This window comes from Blennius ocellaris (genome assembly GCF_963422515.1).
Source record: "Blennius ocellaris genome assembly, chromosome: 8".
NCBI classification, from domain to species: Eukaryota; Metazoa; Chordata; class Actinopteri; order Blenniiformes; family Blenniidae; genus Blennius; species Blennius ocellaris.
In genome coordinates this window covers 25,668,521-25,681,063 of record NC_137657.1, presented here as the reverse complement: position 1 = coordinate 25,681,063, position 12,543 = coordinate 25,668,521, and the positions used below count along the sequence as shown (strand labels likewise).

Sequence of the window (12,543 nt, the reverse complement as noted above, 5' to 3'; positions counted from 1 at the left end):
ACTGGTGGAGAGTCTCACTCCCAAAACCTTGATTTGGGCCAACCGGTGAAATGATTGCATACAAGATGTACACACTGATAATTACTCAAGTTTCAGCACATATTGGACATTTAACCATAAACTTTCCACCAATCTTATGATGAAAATGTGCATATTTGTTCGGGGCGAAAAATGCAAATGGGAAATCTTTATGTGGATTTCTGCGACGAGCATTAAAAACATTATTCGTGTAGTGCGGCTTTAATGCTGATGCTAACTAAGCAAAAAGTTAAGTTAGCGTTCACCTCTGCTTTTTATTGATCCCAAGCTGTGAGCATCATGGCCAAATGAGAAACAGAAGTTATTTTCATTGGGAAATCACAGTTTATGTCGGGGTTTTTTGTTGTTTTTTTTTTACACTTTCTGGGTCACCTTTCCCCCTTTTGCAGGTCAAGATCTGCTCCCCCAGCATAACAATCCTAACGGTGCAGAGATGAACGGCAGCATCCGGCTGGCATCGCCACTCGCCAGTCAGCCCGGCGGTGCCACCTTAACCATCACCAACGACCACCTCCTACCTCACAGCCCCGCCGGCCCCGGGATGACAGGTTTGGCTCGTGTTTTCTTTTGGGGTGGGGGCGACGTGCCGAAATGAGAAACTTCAAAACTTCAAAACTTGAGTTGCACTTGTGTACAGTGAGCGTTGAAATCTGCCTGTATCGTCTTCTCTACAGTTCGTATGGACAGAGTGTCCGCTAGAGTCATACAGTAGAGTTGGGGGAGCCAGGAGATTATGCAGATGATGCTGTCCTATGTCCGACGCACTATAATAGCTTGTCTCTGAATTTGAAGCACCTGTCTTGTGGATCAGCGCCCTCTTCATGTATTGGTGAAGAAGATACACCAGGTGGACGAGTTCAAATACACGTCTGTGATGAAGAGCAAGCTGAGCATCAATGAGAAGCTCTCTGTTCCACCTCAGGAGAATAAAGGAGAGCTGCTACTCATGAATGTTAAAAGAAACCAGTTTCTACTGGAGGTCTCCCAGGTACCTCCATCTAGGGCAAGGCCCCGGGGTCAGCAAATGACCCACCAGAGGGATTAAATTATCCGGTTGGCTCCAGAGGAGCTGTAGGAGGTTGCGGGGGATAGATATGGCTTCTTTGCACTCCACATTTCCATTTTCACTCCCTGTGGATGAATAAAGACTAAATAAAAATGCATGGGCGGATGGTGAGAGTTTCTTAGTGCAGCTGTATTGTTTCTGCTCCGACAGTCAAGTTCTCTGTTGTTCAGTCTCTTGCCAGAACATTATGTTTTACACGGAACCAGGGCCTCCGAAAGTGTCCAAGGTAAAAATCCTCTTGTAGTCTGATTAGTTTCGAATAATATAAATCAATAATGGATTCTATAAGTAGAGTTTGCGCGACCTTCACAGGCCACTGCCACCTGTCTGGGTTCACACCACAGTAATTCACTTCCTCTCAGCTGATTGGATTGGCACTCTTTTGATTGAACAAGCATGCACGCTGTGTCGAATGTGCTCCTCCGTGCTCCCAATAAAGAAACAAGAACTCGGCAGCGAGAGTTTAACTGGTTTGAACGAGAGAGGCTCACGCCGACAGAAGGACTGGGGCCTCTCTTCATTAGTCGACTCGACGCGAAGCGGGTTTCTTTTTTGTGACAGCCGGACAGCAAAGAGCAGGGATAATTCAAGCAGCTGTTATTTAAAGTGCTCCGAACAGAAACGGTGAGATGCCCTGTCAATAACTTCACCCCCGTGCCTTTCTACCAGAAGACGGAGCATCAATAACAGCAGACGTGAGAGGAACTTCAAACCGTTTTCAGTGGTTCAAAAGGAGCTTTTGCGATGCCAGTAACAGTGTCAGATGGAGCAAGTCTTGATATCATCAAGTGGCGTACTAAAGCCTCTGCCCTCACTTTGGAGTCATCTCACTACTTGCTGGGAAACTGAAGGGCAGAAAATGTCAATTTGCACAATTTTTGCTCCGCTCTGCTACTTTCATGAGGCATTCCTTCAGCAGATTGGAAAGAAGAAGGAAAAAAACTGGAAGTGTTCCTCTTCACCGCCGGTGTCCTTGATTTTTATTCGACCATATATCTTTTTGGTGAAACCTTTAAATAGGATGTTTTGAATCCTGGAACACAACTCTGCTGGACGATTTGGACTAATTCCTACTCAGGCTTTCTGTCGGGGTTCATCAGTAATGATGATTCATTATGTCCGTCTGTGTCAGAGGAGAAAAACATAAAACAGTGAAAATAGACCAGACTGGAGCCTTTGGAGGATGAAGCTTTGACACCAGCACTTCAGCAACACTAAGGCCCCGTTTAGGCCGTTTACATCAGAACTGTGCTTGGAGCCACCGAAGACGCAACGTTTTGAAAACAGTCTCAAGGTGGAACTTTTTGTGAAAGATTCAAATCCATCTCCATGGAAACGGGGGAAAGCACATCCTTCCAAAATGTTCAGTTTCCTTGGAAACAGGAGGAAAAGCCACTTTTTGAAAACACTGCGACTGCACATGCACGCCACCGCCATTTCTTTGTTCCTAGTCCTTTTTTTCCCCCATGCATCAGTTATAAATACTAGATCTGATTTACTGTGAGATTAAATGGGTGAAAGGCAGAGTAAGTTACACAACAGGCCATTGACAGTCACCAAATAAATATCAAAACATAAAAAAATCCATACTCTCAAATCAGATCTGCTTGTGTGCACCGGTAGAACGAGCAAACTCCACACAGAATGAGCCCAGAATCAAACCAGTCTTCTCACCGTGAGGCGAACGTCTTTCACCACTTGATCGCATTATCGTCGATTCATTTCACTTGTTGTGTCTCTTTAGCGCTTGTTTCATTCGTTCTTTAAAGTTAGAAAACTGAATGACACACAATTCTTTAATTAAGTGGGAAGAAATTAAACTTGGCGACTCCACGACGAGGTGCTAAAGCGAGCAAGCCAAAATAATTTGGCTTTTTTTTTTTACCCCCCCCTCCAACAGATGGGCCTACTGATCTGTTTACACGTCACCTGGAAATGTAATAAAACGTCCAGTTTGGTTTTTCTCTCTCCATTCGTTGCTATCCTCTCAGGACTGGAGTGGGCTGCATCCGTGCTGCTTCTCAGAGCGTTCCTGTTTTCATGGATTAGTTGTTCCTGGAAAAATGCAGTTTTGCATCTTCGCTTTGTTGAAAATATTCAACATGAGCATGGAAAGAAGGCATTTGAAGAATTGATTAGAGAACATGTCCAATTGCACTATCGAGGATTCAGAGAATAGTCCAGTGAGTAAAGTCAAAAATTAGCGATGCCTTGGGATTTCTTTGGCTGGAGCAGATCCCATTAGATATAACTGGTTGTTGATACTTAGTCAGTATTAAAAAATAAGCAGTTTGTTCCTGCAGAATCGTTAAAAGGTTACACAGATGACAGTGTGGGTTGGTGATACATATTTATGGTGGCAAATAAAGAAAAACACTTCCCATATTATTACTTATTGTTTATTTAAGGGTAAAACCATTACGCTCACAGTTTCCAGGGATTTTGCTGTTATCTGTCCGTATTTCCTGACCTGTCTTTCACTTCATCGGCTTGATCCGACAAGAGTTCTTCCTGTCGCTCCCTTGCTTGTTAGTGGAATTGGTGTCATGATGTTGCCCAAAGGTGTGATTGTGGGTAATGGTTTGTCTCGGGGTTATAGTCTTGTGTGTTGCCTCGGATTGACAACAGCACACCGCTCTGGAGCAAACCAGTTTGATGGATAGATGTCGAATAAACAACCAGTGCATCAATTCAAAGATTTTCGCTCGGTTCTACTGTAAATAACTCATATGAACTTTACTGTCACTTCTGAAATGAGAGGATTTCTGAAACTTTTAGCATCGTATCATGATGCTATGATCATCTTATCATCGCAGTATGATAAGGCAAAACAGCCAGTGTGCACAAAGTGGCATAGGTAAACAACAACAGGAGAGTTTATTCGGCCGATGAGCTGTTGCAATATGGCGGGCTTGTTGACTTTTATCGTCACTCCCAATCAGCGGACGGCTGCGTTGTCGCTCCTCCTTACGTAACCCGCGCCGATATGCTCGGTATCTTTATGGAGGCGTTGTGAAAAATGAGTACGGTGTGATTTCGGTACCATCCACAAATTTTGTGAGTGCAAATGTATGAAAGCCCAACCCATCCCACGCCGGCAGATAATTCACGGTGGAGACACAAGGCTTTTATGTCTTTTAGTTTTCTGGAAGAACACTATATTTACTGGAATGCACTTGTGTCATAGACCGTGTTTATTGTCTTTACATGACTATTTGAAACAGCATTTTTTTTGTTTTTTGTTAATAAATGCCCCCCTTCTTTCAGTCACCAGCCTGCCACCGAGCACCACGTTATCCCACACGGCTGCGTCCCAGACCCTGGTGATGTCTCCAGGGGGCGTGGCCAGTGACGGCAGCGTCACACTAACCCTCGCCGATGCACAGGGCATGCTGGACGGCGTCACTCTCAACCTCAATACACAGGTAACGGCACTATTATCTATTAAAACTGTCGACGCTGCTTTTTACCCAGCATGTAAAGGACTTTGTAGCCTTCCAGTTTTTTGTTTTTTTTAAAGCAGAGTACATTTCAATCTCCAGGGCCAGACGTTTCCCGCAGTGCTGAGTGACTCCAGTTTAGCGGGGCCACCGGGCGCCTCGGGCCAACAGGTCATACTGGTCAGCCATCACTCCCAGCCCACAAACGGAGCCTCAGACAACGTATATAATGTGAGTTTTCCTCCCGACAGATGCCAAACATGTGACTCACCATATGGACGCTGTCGATCAAGATCATCTGATCTGTTGAAATGATTTCTTTTTTTTAATGTGTGATGTAGATTTCTGGCAACGTCCAAAAGAGTGGGAAGGACCCTCACGCTGAGCCTGATAACCGCAACCAATGTTTCTACTGTCATGAGGTGTGTCAGAACGCCAATACGCTGCGACGCCACTGCAGGCAAGCGCACGGCAAGGACCGCTGCCACGTGTGCAGCCTGTGCAGGAAGGCCTTCAAGAGAGCCACGCACCTGAAGGTGAGGGAACAAAATACACCGAGGGGAACTTTTTTAAGATGAATGATATCTGTGTAAGATGCTGTGTAATTACACATATATGAGTTCTGCGGGTTCATTAGAAAATCCACTCTCCGCTGATGGTCAGCGAGGGAACAAAGTGTGTTCTAACTCTTTGAAGCCAGTTTCTCATCAAGTGCTATTTCACACAACAAAACACTCTCCCCAGGAGCTGCTCTGCAGCCAAGTTGTGAAGAGGATCATCACTGGAAGGGCATGCGTGGCTTTGAGAGTCGGTCCACTCGATGTGATGCTTTGGCAAAAAAAAAAAAGGCAGCGTGCCACGGGGGGACTTGGTTTCTGTTCTAAATATTCCTCAGCATGCTGCGCGGTAATCGCCTCTCATCAAGGCGGGTGTCGGGATCAGGTGTGTGTCGCAGCACGAGTGACCCGGCTCGCTCCTCTCACAGTCCCTGAGCTGCTCATTAGTCTGAAGCCACAACTACAACTTTCTTTTTCTTTTTTTTCTTCTTCTTTGAAAGCTCAGTGATGAGAAAGTTAAATTAGTCGTGCTGTTACGCTTCACCCTGCCAGCCCGAGGGTCGTCGTCCCCCCCCTTTAATTACGGCCCGACTGCCAAGAACTGTTGCTTTGTCATTATTGACGTTGGAGACATTTTTTAATCAAAAGTTTATGAGTTTAGGTATATCAAGAATCTGTTAAATTCAGGATTTGAATCAAAAAGCACATTTATCGTTTTTAACTCGAAGCCTGTTTTTCAAGCTTCCGACATATTCACATAGAACAAAAAAAAAATCAGTGTATTTCTGTTTGTATAACTGTATAATATAATGAGATGTTTTACTGTCTGAACATAAACGACTATGGCACATTTAAAATACGAGTGCTCCAATCCTCTACCAAACCAGAACAGAATATGTTCTTGTTCTTGGCACAGTTTGACGCCATCTGTGCCGTTAGAAATCTATCCTGCACCAAGCCTCCGTCATCGCTAATGATGTGCAATACAGCCAAACACAACAGATTTGTTTAAACGCCGTTCATACATGGGTTAGAAACAAACAATCTGGTGAGATATTTCGGCATTAATTCCCATTAAAAGCTCAAGGTCTGCTCTGCTCCTGAATTGGAACGCTGGACACGGCGATGACTTCATGAATAAGCGGAAAATGATTTATCCCACTCACCCTTTACCTCGACGAAGGAGAAGAATAATGCTCCGACCTCTGGATTCTGCAAATATCTGAACAGCTGCGGTTGTAATATATTGTTTGACGATCCGCTCACCTACCATTAGGTACACCTAGTCCGTTTATATTGCAGCGTTCATAACAGTATTCACACGGCGCTGGGTTTTCCACACACGACCATCTGGAGTTGTGTCCCAGGTGAAATTATCCATTGAGCAAGTTTGCTGGATGAAGATGTCTTGTCCACAGCAGAGATCAGAGGAGAACGATCAAGCTGGTTCTAAACGACAAGACAAACCTACGTTCAGTGACCACCTGCAGTCTGAACGCGGTGAACCTCGAGGCAGCTGCGTTACAGAAACACAGTGTGGACCTCTTGTGTTTGCTCAGTAGAAGAAAATGAGGCGGCAGTTCACGGAAAATGACCCTCACGAGTCTGGATTTCTGCCCTCACATTCAGATTGACATCAATCAAAATGTCCTTCAAGTGAGAGGATTTTCATCTCTTTCATTCTTGGGTTTCATTATCAACAGAGTGTGGAATCTGTGGACCTACTTGGCTTTTATAGACTTTTTTAACTTTACTATCTGAATACACAATTCTTTACAAAGAGAAATGACCTGCTAAACTCACCTTGTAATGTCACGAGGAACCCAGAAAAGGCCTTGTTTATTCCAACTTGACATCACAAGCACGTTTGCCAGCTCTTCGTTGACGCTTGCAGATCTCTGACGTTCGAGCGGAGAACAGTTTGTGCGTCAGACTGTAAAATGAAATGGTTTTTTTCCCCTTTTTCAATCTGTCCGCAGGAGCACGAGCGGGTGCATCAGCCGGGACCGTCGCCCAGCTCCCAGAAGCCCCGTGTGTTCAGCTGCTCGTCCTGCGTGAAGGCGTTCGCCAAGCGCAGCCAGCTGGAGAGACACAACCGCACACACACCGGTAATGACCACGATTTGACTCACAAGCTAAAAACCCAAATAATCTGCTTAGGAAGCCGTAAAACATCGGCTGAATTCAGCCAGTAAGTGCTGCCGTTCTATATAGAGCATACATTTAAAGGTACAGCATGTTATATTATGTAATAACACATATGTCCTCTGGATGGCAGCAATGAGTCGCTGTGTCTCGGGACTCGTTTATGTGACTGTGGTGCTCCGAGTCGCGGAAAACGCAGCTTTTTGAAAATGGGTCCCAAGGTGGGACTTTCCAAAAATGCTCCGTCTCCTTGGAAACGGGGCAAAACTCAACTTTTCTGAAATGCTGCTCCTGCATAAGTGTACCAAGGCCATGTAATAGCCATCTTAAACTCGTCATGATAGACCACAGTAGCTGTGTTTACATGGTCGTAAATAATCACATTGAATACAATCAATGTACTTTTTAAAAGAAAATTTTGACCTGATAGAGAAAGAAATTTCATTCTGGATGAGAGAGGAGGTTTAAACACTCTTTACGATCGTCTCTCCCTCGCTGAGGTCAAATTATCTTTACTGTCTGCGTCTTCTTCATTCTGTGTTCTACACTCGATGTGATCCTTCTTCATGCTGTCATCCTGAACACGTTTGGGGGTTTCATAACGGCTTGCACAGGAACTATATTTTCTTGTATGCGACCTTGTGAGGTTTTTTTTTTTTTTTATTACCATGGAAACGTGGTCACCCCCCCCCCCCCCCTGCATGTTTAACACTGAGGTTGAGGTTCACACGCAGACTGCAAAACTCGACAGTGAGTCACGACATGAACAGTTTCTGCAGCTCGGGTGTTGCCTTCCTCTCACTCCGGAGGGTTTCCTCCCTTCCCACCATTGGCTGAACATTAAAGAAATAGTTGTGTCGCACAATTAGCGTTTCAATCAGACTCGTATGAACACTGCGACTGGTGAAGCTGAGGAGACGGCGCCTCGCTTTACAACCTCGCGCTTTGTCTCGTACATGAAGGGAACAAGGACTTATGTTCTGCTCATTAAGCAACCGGCTTCATCTTTCTGCAGTGAGCGTCTCCGCCAGCTGCGTGAGTGGAACCACTTTGTAATATTGATGTAGGAATATATAAAGGCACCAAGGCTCCTGGAGATTAAAAAAAAAAAGAATAAAGAACTAGAGACTGTATTAGATTTCAACATTCCAACATCGGACTTCATAAACGTCTTGATAAAACACACGGGTCCCGATCTTCTAAAGCTTCGGGAACATTAAAAACTTAGAGACTGTGAGGTTTGCATCTGACTGTTTTCATTCATGAGTATAAATAATGTACATAAGTGGAAGTCGCCATGTTGAATTAAATTGTAATGTATTGTAATTAAAGTGTGTGTGTGTGTGTGTGTGTGTCCCTCTCCAGGTGAGCGGCCGTTCAAGTGCAGCCAGTGCGACAAGGCCTTCAACCAGAAGAGCGCTCTGCAGGTTCACATGGTCAAACACACTGGAAAGAAACCCTTCAAGTGCGAGGTGTGCAGCATCCGGTTCACCCAGAAGAGCAACATGAAGCACCACATGAAGAGGTCGCACGGCTACGGTGAGCACGCACACACACACACACACACACTCCATTCTCCTTCATTCAATAACAGTATTTCCAATAAATAAAACTTGAGCATCAGTGAACGTCTGAAGGCTTTCAGGAGCATGTGAAGCTTCGACTTGTATTTCCGTGTCTTTTATATTTCTAGATAAAGAGCTTTGGCAATGCCGCTGCTCATTTTCTTACATGTTGGCGATAAATCTGCACAAACAACAGGTTTGATGCGACCACGGAGGCAGAAAGCTGAGCTCACAGGTTCACGTTGCTCATTGTGAAAGCCGACTCCACTTCACGCTAATGTATGCACCGTTTTGTTTTTTTTGTTGGGTTTTCCATTTTAACCCAGCCGGACACCTTTTTAATGAATTGAAAAGAAAAACAGAGCTTGTTTAATGTGAGAAGCCTGCCGCTCAAAATGTTTCCTCTTGGCTGAGTGGGAATAATATGTCAAAGATTACAGACCGGGAGACGAGAACAAAGTGTCTTTCAATGAGTCTCACAGTCGCGCAAATGCCAGAACATCTCGACAGGAATGAATTATGTTTCCGGGTCTTCTCAAACTCAATGGAAAATAGATTGACTTTGAATTCTGGAGCCACTCGTGGAGCAAAGAGCTACAAACCCTGTGTCTAAACAGATTAAATTCACTTCACTTGATGTGACCAAGTGGGAATAAAAAGGACAAACACACCTGGAGTGTCTGGTTTCTCAGTGATTTCCATCAACGTTGTCTGACTGGAACATTTTAGAGAGGGATAAATGTGAGCAAATGTGTCTCCATTTCTTATCACTTATGTTTTATATGTCCCTCGTGTCCCTACTTTTTGGTTATTCGGTGTCTTTCCTCTTTTTAACTCTCTTTGTGTTCTATTCAATCTCCACGGCGTCGCCTTAACAATCGTCTGCTCACCTGCGAGGCTGCAAGACGACATCGATCCTTTATATTTATTTGTCCTTTATCATCAGTTTGACTCCCTCTGTCACTTTGCTTTTAAGAAATCCCCCTCACTCCTGCATCGCAACTGAATCATGAAGGGGAAAAAAATCAAAGGCCATAATTATATTAAAGTCAGTGTTTGGCCCATCAGCCAGACAAACTGGATGTGACTTGCTCGGCGCTCCTGTTATTAGAGGCCCAGCGTGTCTCCGAGCATATTTCTAATTCACAATGGGCACATTCTGCGTCTGTCCAATCGCGCGGTTCGTTGCAATGATTTCAGCGTTTTCCCGAAAAACAAAACAAAAGGGAGGAGATAGCTTTTTGATGGATGTCCTCATTTGCATGGCCGCCGGACAAATTGAATCTGCAGCTCCTGCGAGAGTATAATAAGATTTATTTTCTTTTTGTCCCGCTTTACGAAGCCGTGGGAATGCAGACACACATGGCCCCGTCTCACCCCCCCCCACCCCCCCTCTGTTTTCTCCTCCCACCAGGTCAAATCCAAGACGTGGCCCTGGGGCAGGAGGAGCCGGCGCCGCAGGAGGAGGTGACGTCGGAGCTGGACCTGGAGGTGGTCCCCGAGCCATCCGGAGACTGGCACAACGTCTTCCCCTGAACGCGCAGGTGGAGACGGACTGGAAAGCACTGATGGAGATGAAGCTCTGAGCAGGTTGACACGGAGCAGCGGGGGGGCTGTGGGCGGGGGCGGAGGGGTGGGGGTGCCGTTAGTCCACATTAGCAGAGAAGTAAGTGGAGCCTGGATCCCCCTGATTGGCTTAATGACCTCTGTGTTCTCTGCTCCAGCCTGATTGTCGTCAATATGATGACCTCCGGGGGGGGGGGGGGGGGGGGGGTGAAGAGAGCGGGCTGACCCCCCCCCCCCCCACCCCCCACCCACGGCCACCAGCTCGTCTCTCTATGGGTGGTCTGCTTGCAGGAAGCATTATTTCTCCCTGCTTGTTTACAAGACTTTTCTTTGTTTTGTTTGTTTTTAATGTATTGAAGCTGTAAATATTACACTTTCCGTTGGTTTTACTGAGGAAACCTGTTGTTTACTGTATCTTTGTTTTTGTAAATTGCACTTGTAGATGAGGTATATATTTTCTGAGCAGCGGCCACGTGTACGCCATTGTACAGGTAATGCGTTTTTTTTTTTGGTTTTTTAGTTTTTTTTTGCTGTCCTTTTTTTTTCTATTGTCAATAATAAATTAAATAATTTTTGTACGAAGTAAAAGTCCTTTTTCCCGTTTATTATTCTGGGATTATTATATTATTATACTTCTATCCTATACTTCCGGCTCCAACTGTGGCCGTGTTTACACGTCAACGTTTCACGTCAAAACGCATCATTTGTCCGTTTCCGTGGAAACGGCCGGAAATGCGAAATGCCATGTAGTTTTCATGTTGGGCCACTAGTGGGTGCTGTTTTTGTAATGAAGCCACACACACACACACACACATGCTCACAGAACATACTACACTATCCACAGGGATGGAGTCGTCACTGACGACTGGTGATACATTTCTTAGGTGTGGATCTTCATTATTATTCAATTTCATCATGTTAACGTCAATTTAATATAATGCGTTTATAAACCACATTATAACAATCTGGCCTTTTTTAGTTTGAGAGGGGCCTCAGTGATGAATACAGAGCACTTATTAAGACTCTTTAAATAACGGACTTCCAAATACAAGCAGATGCTTTGTTTTAGAAAATTAATGTGCTTTGAGGCTAGTTTACTTGAAAATGACATTTCAGTATTTCAGGTATATTTTCAAACAGCATGTCAATCCATCTTTCAAAGCATTTTAGAATTCTTTGAGAGAAACCTCAACAGAAGAAGTGCGGAAGAAGTGATTTTTAGTCATTAAATATGATCATATCTAAACATTTATCAGCATAAACAAACCTCGACACATTTGATCAATTCTGAATGCATCCTGAAGCATGGTGTTTCCTGCAAGTGAGCACATGAAATGAAGTTTAACCACATATCCGTTTTCTAACATCTTGACATCTCCAACCCCCTCCTGCTCTTTGCTTGCTCTGATCACTGCTGCTCTCAGAACCACATACAGACAACATAGTGCTTTTATTAATTTTTTTTTTACCCCACGGGAACGGTGCTTGTTATATTACAACCTTTTGACAGCTCTGCTACTGTATATAAAGCTTTTCCAAGGCCTCACTCATATTCCAGTGTGCTGCGGCACCAGATTCCCCCTGGACCTTGGATTTGACCCTGGCAGCGATGAGAAGGAGAGAAACCGGGTAAACAGAGATGAGGAGGAAGAGTTAGAGGTAGAAAATGACAAAACTACCAAAAAGAGAAAGAGACTGACGACAGTGATGAAGAGGAATTGGAATTCTACCCGAGAGAAGAGGTGCACTTCATCAAGATCAACAACACGTTGTTATTTCTGGATCTTAAACCATGCGATATGGCATTAATTCCCCATTTTCACTTTCATCAGCATGAAAAGACGAGAAGCCTTTTAAATTACTTTGTCACTATGACTGTAACTTTCCATGGCTTTAAAATTGATTAAAATGTCATTTGTCAGCGGTGCCAAAAGCATCAGACCGTCACAAACAGATCTGCATTGTTACAACTGCTGAATTGTTTCTGCTCCAAACGCCCACAGAGGTTTAACTCAAGTCTTTATGGAAAACTAATGGAGCCACTCATCCGCCGTCGCTTGTTTCAGCCTTGATGAACGCTTCATAGTTACCAGACAAACTTTGTTGGTTTTATAGTTCTAATATTTTAAGAGACACATGTAAAAAAAAAAAAAAAAGAAAAGTAA

The 12,543-nt window shown here is 44.3% G+C and overlaps 1 protein-coding gene across 1 annotated transcript in view; it reads left to right on the top strand.

The window, feature by feature from the left end:
* The window catches only part of znf236 (zinc finger protein 236), a 55,059-nt gene extending 44,651 nt beyond the window's left edge, over positions 1–10,408 (top strand). The window contains exons 26-32 of the mRNA XM_080500907.1: positions 429–587; positions 4,373–4,530; positions 4,648–4,776; positions 4,887–5,081; positions 7,082–7,211; positions 8,613–8,786; positions 10,227–10,408. Coding sequence (XP_080357033.1) covers positions 429–587; positions 4,373–4,530; positions 4,648–4,776; positions 4,887–5,081; positions 7,082–7,211; positions 8,613–8,786; positions 10,227–10,348 — 1,067 coding nt within the window. The 3' untranslated portion in view covers positions 10,349–10,408. The remainder of the gene's footprint in view (positions 1–428; positions 588–4,372; positions 4,531–4,647; positions 4,777–4,886; positions 5,082–7,081; positions 7,212–8,612; positions 8,787–10,226) is intronic.
* The last annotated feature ends 2,135 nt before the right edge of the window (positions 10,409–12,543 follow it).